This window comes from Coffea eugenioides, chromosome 10 (assembly GCF_003713205.1).
Source record: "Coffea eugenioides isolate CCC68of chromosome 10, Ceug_1.0, whole genome shotgun sequence".
Taxonomy (NCBI): Eukaryota; Viridiplantae; Streptophyta; class Magnoliopsida; order Gentianales; family Rubiaceae; genus Coffea; species Coffea eugenioides.
In genome coordinates, this window is record NC_040044.1 from 5,507,158 (window position 1) to 5,521,162 (window position 14,005).

Genomic DNA, 14,005 nt, shown 5'->3' on the forward strand with positions numbered 1-14,005 from the left:
ATTTCGGTTATGGAAAGGGTGAGACTTTTTTTTCACACTTATAACTAAGCACACATTTCCCACATCAATCCCTCTCTCTTATTCCACATTGGTTATGGAGGTGAGAGTTTCTCTAGCACTAATAACCAAGTTCTCTTATCCCTCAACAATTCCCCCCTTATTCTACATCAGTTATGAAAAGTGTGAGACCTTATCTCGCACTTATAACCAAGCACCCTAATCCCTCAACAATCTTTCCCTCTCCTTGTCCCACATTGGTTATGAAAGGGATGAGATTTTCCTCACATTAATAACCAAGTTCATGGAATGAGTAAGACTTTCCCTCACACTAAGAATCAAGTTCCATTATCCTACATTGGTTATGAAAGAGGTGAACCTTTCCCTTACACTAATAACTAAAGCACCTTTCTCTCACACTATCCCATATCGGTTATAGAGGGGGTGAGACTTTTCCTCATACTAATTACCAAGCTTTATGGAAGGGGTGAGACTTTCCCTCATACTAATAACCAAGTTCATGGAAGAGGTGAGACTTTCCCTCACACTAATAACCAAGTTCCCTTATCCCACATCGTTATGGAAGAGGTGAATCTTTTTCTTACACTAATAACCAAGCACATTTCCCTCACACTATCTCACATCGGTTATAGAAGGGTTGAGACTTTCCCATATTGATTATAGAAGGGATGAAACTTTCCCTCATACTAATAGCCAAGTACCCTGCTTCTTTTTTTCACAACCGATATGAGATAACGATATGAGATAAATTTAACAATCTTCTTTTCACAATCGATATGGGATAAATTCAATAATCTTCCCCTCACAACTGATACGGGATAACGATACGAGATAAATTAATTTAACAATCTTTTCCTCACACCTTGGACAATTTTTCATCCAAGTATCTACAGGAAGAGTTGTCATAACTAGGTTTTGATACCAGTGTTGGGTGCTATTAGACCTTCTCAACCCCAAAGCAGTTCAAAGGGTGAGCCAAACTTTGACACCACAGTTGGGTGTTATTGGCTCTTCTCACCCTAAAAGCAGTTCAAAGAGTGAGGCTTTCCCTCACACTTATAACCAAGGACCTGTGCTTTTCACAACTAATTTGCGATAAACTCAACAATGCGTAACCAATGGAAAGCAAGATTTTCAACTGGGGTTTAAATGGACGTTTATGGTCATGGTAATAGGGCACCAATCAATTGATTAATTCAATAACTAATGTTAATGGGATGCCAATACGACATTTATTCTAGGGGCTAAAAAACCTTAATTGAATTAAGAGAACGAAATGTTAAGATTCCAGCATAGTGTGCATGGTCTGGATAAAGTCGGCCGTTCCAACTATTCAGTAATGCTGGTCCCATTTGTTGTTGTTGTTATGGTTGATTTTTATTTTTAAAAAAATGCATGCTGGTCCCATTTGTGATGAACTGTAATCATTGTGTTCTTTCTTAAAATTGATATTTGTGAACAACTATGGCATGTATTATGATTGTCAATTCTCTGCTCTATACAATACTCTTAGAGATAGCTGTCACCAAAATTGAAATATATATATATATATGCGCGCGCAGACACACATACGCATACATAGAATTGTGTTGTCCTTGTTCTCGTCCTCGTCACGATAATCAGAAAGAGGTAGGAAAGTGTTTGGATAAAGAGACTTGTAAAAAGATCAAAAGAAGGGACATAAAAAAACAAACATGCGTTGAAAAAAAGAACAAATGCCGGAAACTAACAACACCAATACCTGATAATGTTGTTGATGGTAGATAAATTCATTGTACATCACGAAGGATTCAGTTAACATCTGAGAGGCAGTAACAAGAGACAATTCGGTGAATGGTTAATTGGTGGCTCTACCGGAGGCCCTCAATCCAAAATAATGTCTGTTTTTTCCATGAACGCCTGGCCAGTAGACCTTCAAGCAAGAGGCTTATGCGTTTCAATTAAGAAAGGCAAGTTGGGAATACTAAGGTACAAGCCAAATCACACACATAAATAAACAGAAGTATATAGTCATATGTAGGGTTGATTTGCCATCTACTCTCGCATGCAAAACAATTGATGATTGCATAACGATTTGACTAGACAATTTGTTTACTATGAATTATACGTGAATTCGATGTGCAAATTGTTTGTTGTCAAATGTAAAATAACATATCACAACAGTATCAAATGGTTTCTATTCTTTCGGAATCAGAAGGCTGAGGCTTTGAGCACGATTTAATTAGCTTAATTAGCAGCAATGCTAGAATGCAACCTGACCGCATGCGTCCAAATTATGAGTTCACTATCGGCAGACCTAACCAAGACGATTCTTTTAACAATATAAAAGAACTGCAAGTAGCTTTAATTACTATAGATAGTAATGCAAGAATGTTGTATTGACCCTTTCCAACGATTGATAATTAACTATGTACTTGCATAATTATGTATGTACATAATTAACTATGTAGTAGCTTGTGACTATATACGTACATAATTGTATCCATGAAAAGCAAATACCCATCTAGTGCCTTAATAAGGATGTCAATAAGAATTCTCCCAAGTACATAATTAACTATCAGGCTGTGGGATTGGTCACAACTCGTTTTAAACAAACTCGTGCATCTTAGGTTCCCTCTACTTGGGAGAGAATTCTTATTGACATCCTTAAGTAATAATGGCACTCCCTTCTATCTTTTCGATTACGTCAAGTAAACAAAAAATATTTCTATCCTTAATTCCATTTACAACTATTACTGCTTTATCAAGTTGTGACTAAACCAGAAGTGATGGTATCTTTTATGTTCAAAAGAATAGAAAAAATTATGGCTTTTGTCATAAACAAACAAACAAACAGACAAATATGGGAGTGTCAACTAAACTTCCCAGAAAGTGTACCAAACATTTGCAATTTAACATGTGCTCATCATTCTTGAGCCGCCATGGATTAAGTGGAAAACAAGTCACTGGGCAGAAGTTGAAGTCGTTTTAGTTAAATCCTTTTCAAGTCAGGAATTTCAATTTTTAACTCATAATATAGTACCGTGTAATTGACCGACCAGCACAAATTTTCTTAGTCAACATGGGAATTAAGTCAAGTTGAAGCAAATACAAGTCCGGAATGAGTGGCTTCTGAAGATGAGTTGATGATGAAGCCAGAAGAAGCAGCACATAGTTTCTGTATAAGTTAATGGCTGCGTGACTTATTCTGCCACTCACGACATTTCTCCTTTGCAGAAGAGTTTTTTTTTTCCCACTTATGTTCCTCATTGAATTGACCCTAATAATAATATATTCCAGACATATTTCACTATCCCATTGTCCTCTTTCCCTTCCACCAAAAAGAATCAATTATGTGTTAATCGAAGCCCTCTAACTATTTTGTTCTAATAAAAAATTTCACACAGGTACAATCCACAAGTGGAAATATTTTTTGTTTAACCCGTTTAAAATATGTTTAGAACCAGAGACTTAGTCCACGAATGGGAGTTTGTTTAATGAGATTCCTGTTTAGTTAGGAATCCTCCAAGAAGCAAATCGAAGAGGGAACTAAAGAAAAGGAATTACTCCTAAAATATGGTACATCCGCTAGCATATACCATGAAAAAGTAGATCGTCTGTGAGTAGTATTTTGATTTGTACATCCAAGTGCATGTAGTAGTGGATAACTTTGGCATTACTAGCATAGAATGATATTGCGAAGTAGTTACTCTTAACTTTTACAGTTTGAACAAGAGTGCTGTTGAAGGATCCTTGACTAGGAAACGCTGAGTGGTACACTTGTCGCACGTTTTATTGGGTACAAGTACAACATAAGGTTTACGAATACATATTTTTCCACAGCAGAACTATCACAAAGAACAAGAAAGGAGTACAGAAACAGTAGAATCACCCTAACAGGCACCGAACTAGTTCAATACAAATATTGGAAACCATACGAGGATAATTAAATTAGGTCAATAATGCACCATTTCTTGGAACAACCACAGCTGAGAGTGGCTTCTTCATCTCACTTGACAGCTTCAATACCTCAGTCAAATCAACTGGCTGAGCTTCATTGTTCTGAGCCAACATGAAATTCTGCACCAATTTAGCCACCCAAAGGCTCACAGTCGCAAGTCCTAGGTTCTTCCCTGGACAAACCCTACGGCCTGCTCCAAATGGTGCAAGCCTAAGGTCATTTCCTCTCACGTCCAGATTTACACCACCAGCCCATGGTATGAACCTCTCTGGCTTGAACATCCATGGCTCATCCCACACCTGAGGGTCATGTGTTATAGCCCACATGTTAACCATGGCAACTGTGTTGGCTGGTATGACCATCCTATTGCTCAGGTGGACATCATCCGTCGATAAACGGGCCCACGACATAAGGGGTCCTGGTGGATGCAGCCTCAGAGTCTCTTTGATCACAGCCTGAAGGTAGGGTAGCTTAGCCACGTCTGCATCTGTGACACTTTTATCTCCCAAAACATTTTTCAGCTCATTGTAAAGATAGGTTTGGACTTGAGGGTGCAAAACTAATTCTGCCATGATCCACTCAGTTAGAAGTGCAGTAGTGTCTGTGCCCCGAAAAATCATTTCCTGTAAATCATGTACATCAACAGGCAGCTAAATAGTCACTTGGCTAAGTGCCGAAGAATAAAATTTTGTTTCTTTTGTGTTGGTCACCAGCAAAAGAATCGAATTCTTGAAACCATACCATAGGAACCAAAAATAAATTACATTTAGTCTAATGCAAATACTGCAACAACCCAACCTACCTAATCAGTCCTAAAAAGGTTAAGTTTTATTTTCTTTTAAGAAAGGTCATTTTCAGCGTGCTCTGGTGCAAAAGTCCAGGTATATACTGTCGAAATTCGTTAAGAGATAGAAAGTTATTTCCCAGGAAGACCTTCATGATCCCTTTAGAAAATTGTTTGCCAGTTGGCATTTAATTGGCATGAAAGAAATAATTTACATTATCAAACAGAAAAAATGGCATGCCATCTAGTAGTGGTAAAGAGAATTGAAATGCATTTACTAACCCATAGAACAGCGACCATATCATCTTCATCAAGCTTTTCTTCACCTTCTAGAGAGAGCAAAACATCGACAAAATCAGAATCATCGGAGACCTCAGACGACTTTCCAACTCGATGTTCTTCAATAATCTTTTTAACAAGTTTTCTAACCCGAATGACAAGAGCTGAACAACGTTGTTGAATGCGAAAAGGGTCATAAAAATTCTTCAACCAGGGCAAATGATCAGACCAATTGAATTCTCCCAAGAGCTCAAACCCTTCTCTGACCATTTCATGCAATTCTTGAGCCTCTTCACTAAGTGATGTCGTTTCATACCTTTTACCAAACACAATTTCCATTATATTGTTTAAGGAAGCTACTTGTAGGTGTTTTCTAAGGCTTACAAACCCTTGCATGGTTTGCTCCTTGGAAATGGCCCTTAACATAGCTGCGCATTCTAGCTGACGTCCAGCTTCATGGGCTAATATGCGCTTGGGTGCAAAGAGGTGAGATGAGGCAATTTTCCTCAAAAGCCTCCAGTAGGCTCCATTGGGAGCGAAACCGATGGCTCGGCTAAACATGAGCTGCTTAGCCGACTGTTTTATGGGACGGCTGGAGAAGTGGGGTGAGGTCAAGATCTCACGAGCCGTTCGTGGTTCGGAAGCCACTACGACGGGAGTTGATCCCAAGCTGAACGCCATGAGTTGACTTGCACCATGGCTTGAAGCCATGCATGCAAGAGTTCGGTGAGCCAAGCCGTGGCTCAAGTTGAATAAGCTGCCTATAATTGGAAGGCCCCTGGGTCCGGGGATTGGAACTTGGCCTAACTCGTTCCGGCCAGCTCTCCATGCAGGCCCTCCAGAAGAGAAAGCCCAAGCACTGAGCCCTGCAGCTAGGAAGAACATGGCAGTAGAGAACAAAATCCAAATGTTGCATAAGTTCTGGGATTCAAGAATTGCTGGGAGTGTAAAGAACACCCACCAATTATCCTCCGAGACTGATGAAAAATCCATGTTTTTTGGGTGGTTTGAATGATGGAGTGGAAACGAAGAGAGTTTAATATGGAATGGAAGAGGATTTGTGGAAGGAAGATTGCGAGGATGAAGTGAAAGGAATAAGGCGGCAGTGCTGCTTAAATAGGAGGCATGTCGTGTAGTGGGAAGCAATTTGAATGGTTAAAATATTAGTACCATGGCTTTTATTTTTGTTTTCATTTTTTTTGGAAGAAAGGGTTTTTTTTTTGGGTGGGAGGAGGACTGAGGAGTGGTATGGTGCTCAAAATTGACTCAAATGACGTCCAAGCACACATTGGACGGACCATTAAGCGAATGGCTGTGTTTGAAGTATTGTTTACTCGGCCTTCGTCTCACCTAAATGAGTTTGTATTTGACCTTCCCTCATACTTCACAAATACCTCTTCACTTACTGATCACCTCTATACTTGGCAGAATACCCAGGAACAAGTTTTTATGTTTTCTTATTCTTAATATTTAATCTTGATCTTGTGCAAACCTATGATGGCAACATCTTATAGAATACTGCAATTTGGTAAAACTAAAGCACAAAGAATTTGTCAAATAATGATAGAATTCAGGAAAAACTCAATTGGAAACAGTCAGCTAAGCAGAGTCAAGAGCGAAAGGGAAAGAACATTAGAGAGTGAAAGAAAAGCACGCCCAAAAAAAAAGGATCACATAGCTATCATGAGACGTAAAAAGTTAATGCCTCAAAAGGAACTACATGCCAAGTATCTTCTTAATCTTTTCCATGGACGGATCATCTAATTACCTGTGAAAACCTCTGTTAGAAAGAGTCTACGGAGCAGAGTCACCCGAAAATGGGAAGAAGTAACACAGGCAGTGGAAAGAAAAGGAGTACATTGGCGATCAAAAAATGTGAGACAAAAGTTTATGCCTCAAATGTAATTATTTGCAAAGTAGTAATTTCTTAATCATTTCCTAGGATGGATCAACTAAAATATTCCGTTCTTGAAAACTGACAATTTTCTTGGTAAGTTCACATTTAGATGTATACATTCAGCATCCAAAACGATTGGATTACTGAGTATTTAGAATAGTGAATAATGTGTGCCGGCTCTTTCCTAGTGAAGTACACACCACAGACACATCTCTTTCCTTGCTTACATCGATGATCTGCCGTCAAGACACGAGCATTAGCATTTTCTTTCTAAGATGTATTTCTGAAAGAATTTAACTAATATTAGTTTTCTATTTCCAGTTGGCTAGCCTAGGATAAGATGGAAAAGCATTCCAATGGGAAGTCCATTATCACCCTCTCAAAAGCTAGCTAGCATGGTGAGCTGTGTAATGGTTGACGGCACTGTCATTAACAATTGCGTGGAACTCTCTCAATCAACTAATTGGTTGTATTTAATCGCGTTTGGTTTGCTTGATTAGTTTGATTTACCTTGTTAATGATGCTTTTTTGCTCTTAATTACCACTATACTGTCTATGGAGTTGGAGACTCGAAAATCTTGAAGAGACGATGATAACACTTAAAATTACTATTTGGTTTTCAACAAAGTCACTGGACATTAATTTCAATATTGGCAATCATTTAGTCATATTTATTTACATAAATATCTTAACATCCATGAAAACTTTCTTTAATAATCTGGTCTATCTCTCATACACACGTACATGCACGCACGCACACATTAATTTAGGACCTCAAAGGGAAGAAATTAAGCCAAACCCTTGATGAAAATAGATACACATCTTATTGATTTAAGAGGATAGACCATTAATTTCATTTTAATATTTTGAGAAGAATTATTCGTATTATTTCCAGCATGAAATGAAGGAAAAATATTCCGTGGCAAATAATTTCTTAGAAAATCCCACCCTACTTTAATAACTTAGATCAACGTTTCAAATACTGGGATGTACGGACTAAATTTGATCAAAAACTGTACACAACTAAGTTTAATGCGAGCAAATGGCATGAATAATGGATAATTAATTAACATAAATAGAAAATTTCTAAAAGAATGATAATAAAAATTGTAGATAATAGAGAGCTAGCTGTGAGTTATATCATGACTTTCCGGTAGAGGATGAAATATAGGAATCTTTTCCACTAATTGTGGAGCTAATTTTTGTCTATAATCTTTGCGAACAATAGAAAATGAGTTTTCCTGTAGACAGACAGCTGTGGAAAAAGAAACATATAGTTAAATATACATCTTGCTTGTCTAAATGAAGCCAAACGAAGAATGAGGTGCCTTTTCCTTAAAATGATGCTTATTCACTGTCACACACGCATTCACACGCACAAGTACCTCTGCATGCACAAAATGGCACAAATAAACTGCCAAATCCTAATATTAATTCAATTACTATCCTTTTGCTCAGAGAAATGCAGCCAAGCCAGTGTACAGTAATTAAGAACTGAGGAAATTTGTCGGTGTGTATTTTCACATTAATCTACCTATTGCGTGGCAAATAATTAAGGTATTAACATCCGAAGACTTTGCAGGCTGAAGAGACTCGATTAATTAGAGATATTTTGGTGCAACTATGCATATCGATATGAACCCTAGGTATGATCAGGTCGGATTACTGGTAAACACAGTACAGCTAATTGCTAATCACCAAGAAAGTTTAGGCACCGACCCCTTCGAACTTTGAATGTCACAGTACCCGTTGTGTTTAACCAGCTTCCTTGTTTCCTTAATTAATTTGACCGGTTGATGATTGGATATAAACCTGTCTACTGTCTTGAAGAAGGCAGATACAGCAATTAATTTTTGTTATAGCCATCACAGAATAAAGAAGTAATTAACTAATGGGCGCACTGAATAAGAAGTGGGTCTAGTCACTAGTGTTATTTTTTCTGTGGAAAAAAAATTCTAGTGAAAGTATTGCAATTCAGAGGGGCGGCGGGTGGTAGTTTTAAAGTATCCATAATTAATCCACTTTCTTTTTTTTAGTGTGCTTATCATAATTGAGCCATTTAAGGTGCAGTATTCGGCTACTTCACCTAGTAGTGTAATGCTTGTATTGAAATTTTTAAGAGATGAAATCTAAAAAGAAGTTTTTTAACATGTGCTCAATGGGCATTCGTTAACATATTTGAATTTCACCAAACTGATCATGTGTATACACGTATTAATAATTATTACTTTCCATTATATTTATACATACCTGAAGTATATCTTGATAATTGTCAAATGGGTACCCGTTAGACATAACCATCTAAAAATTAGTTACCTTTTAACGCCCTATGAGGTAACGATTAAATTGATGACCAAATGCAAAATAAAATAGGAGGTTTCGAGGGTTTGGATCGTCTCCTCCCAAGGAAATCAATTACATCACCTAATTTTGTTCACAGGATACTTGTTCAGACATTATGACTAAAATGTGTGTGTGTTTTTTGGTTATCCTGCGTTGTATAATCTTTAAGTGATCTACTGATCTCTGTTGTGGTCTCGTATAGTGGTGGCTAGAAACAAATGGAGGCAGACTACTGAGCTGAACTAAAAAGAAAGCAAAGGTATTTGCAGATCTTTTGCAGGAACTTAAAAGTAGCAAGTTGATTAGTCCAACGAAGAATAGTAATCCCCAGCAATCTAGGCAGCACAACACTTTCCACCCCGTTGATTACTCTCCTTTTACTAATAATTGTCCTCATAAACATTCATCCGAAAGCACAGAAGATCACACGATCGAGCGTTTCATCAATCTCAACCACGCAATCAGCACTTCACGCAAGCGCGCGCACACACATTTACAATTCCAAAGTTAGATCCCTAACCTAATACACAAAGTTTATCGTCAAAATCAATGTGTGTGTGCGTGCGGTTTGGCGGGAAGCCAGGAGGGTGGGTGGGGTGATTAATTTGCATAATCCCAATTAAACTCTCCAAATCCATATGCCGAATTCGTATCTTGCTTACGAGGCTTCTCGTTGTTGATGCAAGTGTTCGCCTGACCTCCATTCATTGTTGCATTTTCACAAGGTTAATAATTTAGTAATCTCGAAGATTTGACACTAATCATGCTAGGTCACTGATTTGCGCCGTCCTATTTTGTTCTGCGAGCCTACGCTAGGAGCTGCACCGGACTAATTGGTTAAACGAGTCTGAAATTATTAAGTACGAAAGTCAAAGAGATTTTGAAAAATTTTATGCAACTATAATGTTGTTTATTATAGTTTTTGTTAAATTTTGTGAATGTTTGTTGTCTTGGGTGTCTTGCATTTCCGGCTGCAACTGTTAATCGTTGGTCGACCGTTGACATGCATGCCCATGCACGCCCGTTTAGGTCGCTTAGTAAGAAGCAAGAAGCAAAAAAGGCGCCTTGACGTTCTATATCACATTATGTATGGTCATATGCACGAGGAGGCATTGTCAAAACGAGGCAACAACCAAAAAGAGCCTTGATGTTTACTACTAATACAAAGTGGATCGGAGGTTCACAAGTTGAATTCTGTTCATTTCAAAGCGTTTCGTGTAATTCTTATTATATTGAGTAGAAATTCGTACTCTGTTATTATAATTATCATTTTAATTATATAAATTGTCACATTTAAATTTATGCTTGACACTCAAATGGTATGAGTTTCTACTAAAAGTTGTAAGAATCTCACAAATTTATTTGAATTCAACAGAACGCAACTTGTGAGACCTGAATTGTACTCTCTCCGTCCCATTTTGATAGTCCTAGTTTTTTCTCACACAGTTTAAGAAAAAGTAGTTAATTTTGTTAGAAAAATAAATGCAAGTTGCTATTTTCCTAAAATACCCTTATATTAAATAAAGTACAACTTTATATTAATTATTCATAAAAACTTGAATTGATGGTTTATGGGAAGTTGAATTGATGGTCAAGAAGAATCAATTCTCATTCGTATATCAATATGTTTTGGAAAATATAAATGTATTAAATGGGGTAAGTTATATTCAATAACAATCTATATTAAATAAGGTAGTTTATACTAATAACAACCTACATTGAATAAGGGTATTTTAGAGAAATTAAAAAATAACTACATTCTTCAATTGAACTACAATTTAGGACAAATGAAAAAGGAAAACAGGACTATCAAAGTGGGACGGAGGGAGTAGTAAGTTTATTTATGGTGTTTGACGCAAATGGCAGATAAGCAATAGGTTGGGGCTTGGGAGATACTCAAGGAAACTCGATTTATGAGTGCACTTGCAAATTATTGCATATGATGTGGTCTATACACGGTAAAATAGTCATTGTAATTTATGATAATGTAAAAGAAAAATATGATATGTCATGTATATGATATAAAAAAATTATGTTATTTTGAAATAATGATCAACCATCACAATCATAAATCAGTCTCTACCCAAGTATTAACCCTTGTGGTCTTGGAGAAGTTCAATTTGGATCTTGACATTTGGTCATGCGTGCAAGAGTGTCTATGGTAATGCAAGTAGTTGTGTTTGCAGTACAATCAAATTTACCAGTATATCATAGTCACGAGTATCCTGTCAAATTGGTTGGCCGAACCAATATACATATATATATACACACACACACACTACCAAAGGAATTTTTTCTCATCGTCAACTTTATTCGAGCGCAAAACCATGGTTGTAATTGGTGGAAAGCATGTTGCCTAGCCAACCAATTTCTTGCCATGATGGGGAAGAAGCTATTCTTTAGTTCATCTTTGATCGTTGCATGAAGCTCTATCTTTGATCGGCCTATGGGTGTGTAGGAATAAAATTTTGTCTGAATATATAGTAATTTGCTTATCATCTGTTGAACATGCATGAAAAGAATGACAAATATCTCTTACAAATGGTTCCACATCTTGCAACAATTAATAAATTGCATTATCATCAAAGCGTGGTTGCAGACTCTATCTACCGAGTGATCAGTTCTGATAACGAATGATAAAATCTTATTAAAATTCGTAACACATTAATACAGTCACCTATTTTATTTTCTCATCAACTCTGTCCAAGATTACTAGCAGTAGACATATGACAGGACATCTCATATAGAATTAGGTTTTATCATTTTTGAGATTATCTATTACAGTTAAGAGGTCTTATAAGAAGACCACATTATCATAAAACATTAATTAATTTGCCCTGTGCAACAGTTGGTGAGAGTCGATCTTCACATTCACTATCTCCTCACTTAAAGAACTGATTAGCGCATGTAACTAGTTGCTTAATTGCCTATTAATTTGTAGATCTTTCTGTTCTTGTCGCCTCTATAATTAGGTATGTTGGGAATACAAAACAATAACTGATCAAGGAAGACAATGAGTAATCTTCAAGAAAGAGTACGATGCTAACTTGTATAGAAGATGTTAGAAGCAAATTCTCAACCAAAAAAAAAAAAAAAGATTACAAGTATTTCTATGCGTTGAAGATTTACAATATTACCTTTTGTTTAAATATACAAAGAGTACTGTATAATAGGAATTCTTCCGATAATTTTGCTGTTGCAAGGTATTTTATTTCATATCTTATTAAACATTTTATGTTTTATTTGGTAGAATTCTCGTGTTTCTGTCTTACATCAATGTACTTAGACCATTATTTACAATTTGAACTAAAATGGCTAGCCGGCCACAAACTAAAAATTTTAGCTTCATTCCCATCAATGATTAAGCATAATTAAATACTTTCTCATGTAAGACATAATTTTTCTTGCCTTGCAGCAATTTCTGTAGGTACTTAATTTTCTGAATGCCGTCATCCTTCCCGTCTACTCTTGCTTTCTTCTTCAAGTATGGTCTCTTTGTTTTCCACCACCAAAAGCACCAAACTTCTTTTACGAAAACCGACAAATTGCTAGTGCCATATGAAAGAATTCTTTTGCATGACTTCTTTTTATATATTGGAACAACAGAATTTCTTGATGGAGAACGTAAAAAAATCAGCAAAAAGAATTGGCTGAAGAAACTTTGGAGCAGATTGCCCCAGTGCAATTTGCGAAGTGACAAGTCTAGCATGTCTTGCAAAAGCATGCGCTACATTATTACATATGAAAGAATTTCGTACGAATTAATCTACCTTTAGGGTCTGTTTGGTTGGAAGTAAAATGTTTTCCTTGGAAAAATATTTTTCGTGGAAGTAATTTTCCATAAAAATCATTTCCCTTCCATCATTTTCAGGTGTTTGATTAGCTTATTGAAAATATTTTCTTACTTCATTTTTCTGGTGTTTGTTTAACTTTTGAAATATTTTCACTTTTATCTCTATCTTTACTTTCTACACATTATAACTACATACTTCTTCCCATGCAAAATAAGAAAATTTATCTCATTGTTTAACTTTAAAAAATCTTGGAGAAATGTATATATGAATAAAAAATATCTCCTTAAGCAATAAACAAATTGCTGGCCATTTAGTGTCAAATATCAATCACATGCAATGCTTATTATGACATATATCTTGCACTCTCACTGCTGAAAGTTTCTCTAGAAAAGAATGTCCCTATTATACATAATTAATTATTAGCATAGGATGAGCAGGATGAGATTTTTTTTTTATTTTGAATATACTAGGGGGACGGTTGGGTTGGGTTGGGTTGGGTTGGGTGGCACGGGGGAGGGAGTGTAAGGAAGAGCTCTTGGGTTCGAGTCCTCCTGTTTACACTAAAAAAAAAAAAGAACATACTACAAGATGTTTTCAGTAAGTTTGGAACATACTACAGGAGGGATGCATGCATTTCGGAAAACAACTTCAGTAAGTTTAGAAGGGAAGTTGTTTTCCATAAGATGAGTGAAAATATTTTACATAGGAAAATGTTTTTAGTAACTTTTGTGCAACCAAACACGGGAAATTAGGAAAATATTTTCCTGGAAAACATTTTCACCCGAAACAAACGGACCCTTAATGTGAAATACCTGCGGTCGAGAATTGAGGAAATCACTAGTATATATCTACTTTTTTTTCTTCTTTTCTTTTCTTGTTTTTCATAAGAAGATCAACTGCGATTCTTTATTTACTTCTCGATGACTCGAATTCATGACCTATTGTGAAGC

The 14,005-nt window shown here is 36.5% G+C and overlaps 1 protein-coding gene across 1 annotated transcript; it reads right to left on the reverse strand.

Moving 5' to 3' along the window:
• Window positions 1-3,948: 3,948 nt before the first annotated feature.
• Window positions 3,949-6,014, reverse strand: LOC113750264 (cytochrome P450 78A7). The gene is made up of 2 exons (XM_027294261.1): window positions 5,025-6,014; window positions 3,949-4,581 (listed from the first exon to the last, which is right to left on the reverse strand). The coding sequence occupies exons 1-2, from the start codon at window positions 6,012-6,014 to the stop codon at window positions 3,949-3,951; spliced, it is 1,623 nt and encodes a 540-aa protein (XP_027150062.1).
• Window positions 6,015-14,005: the final 7,991 nt, after the last annotated feature.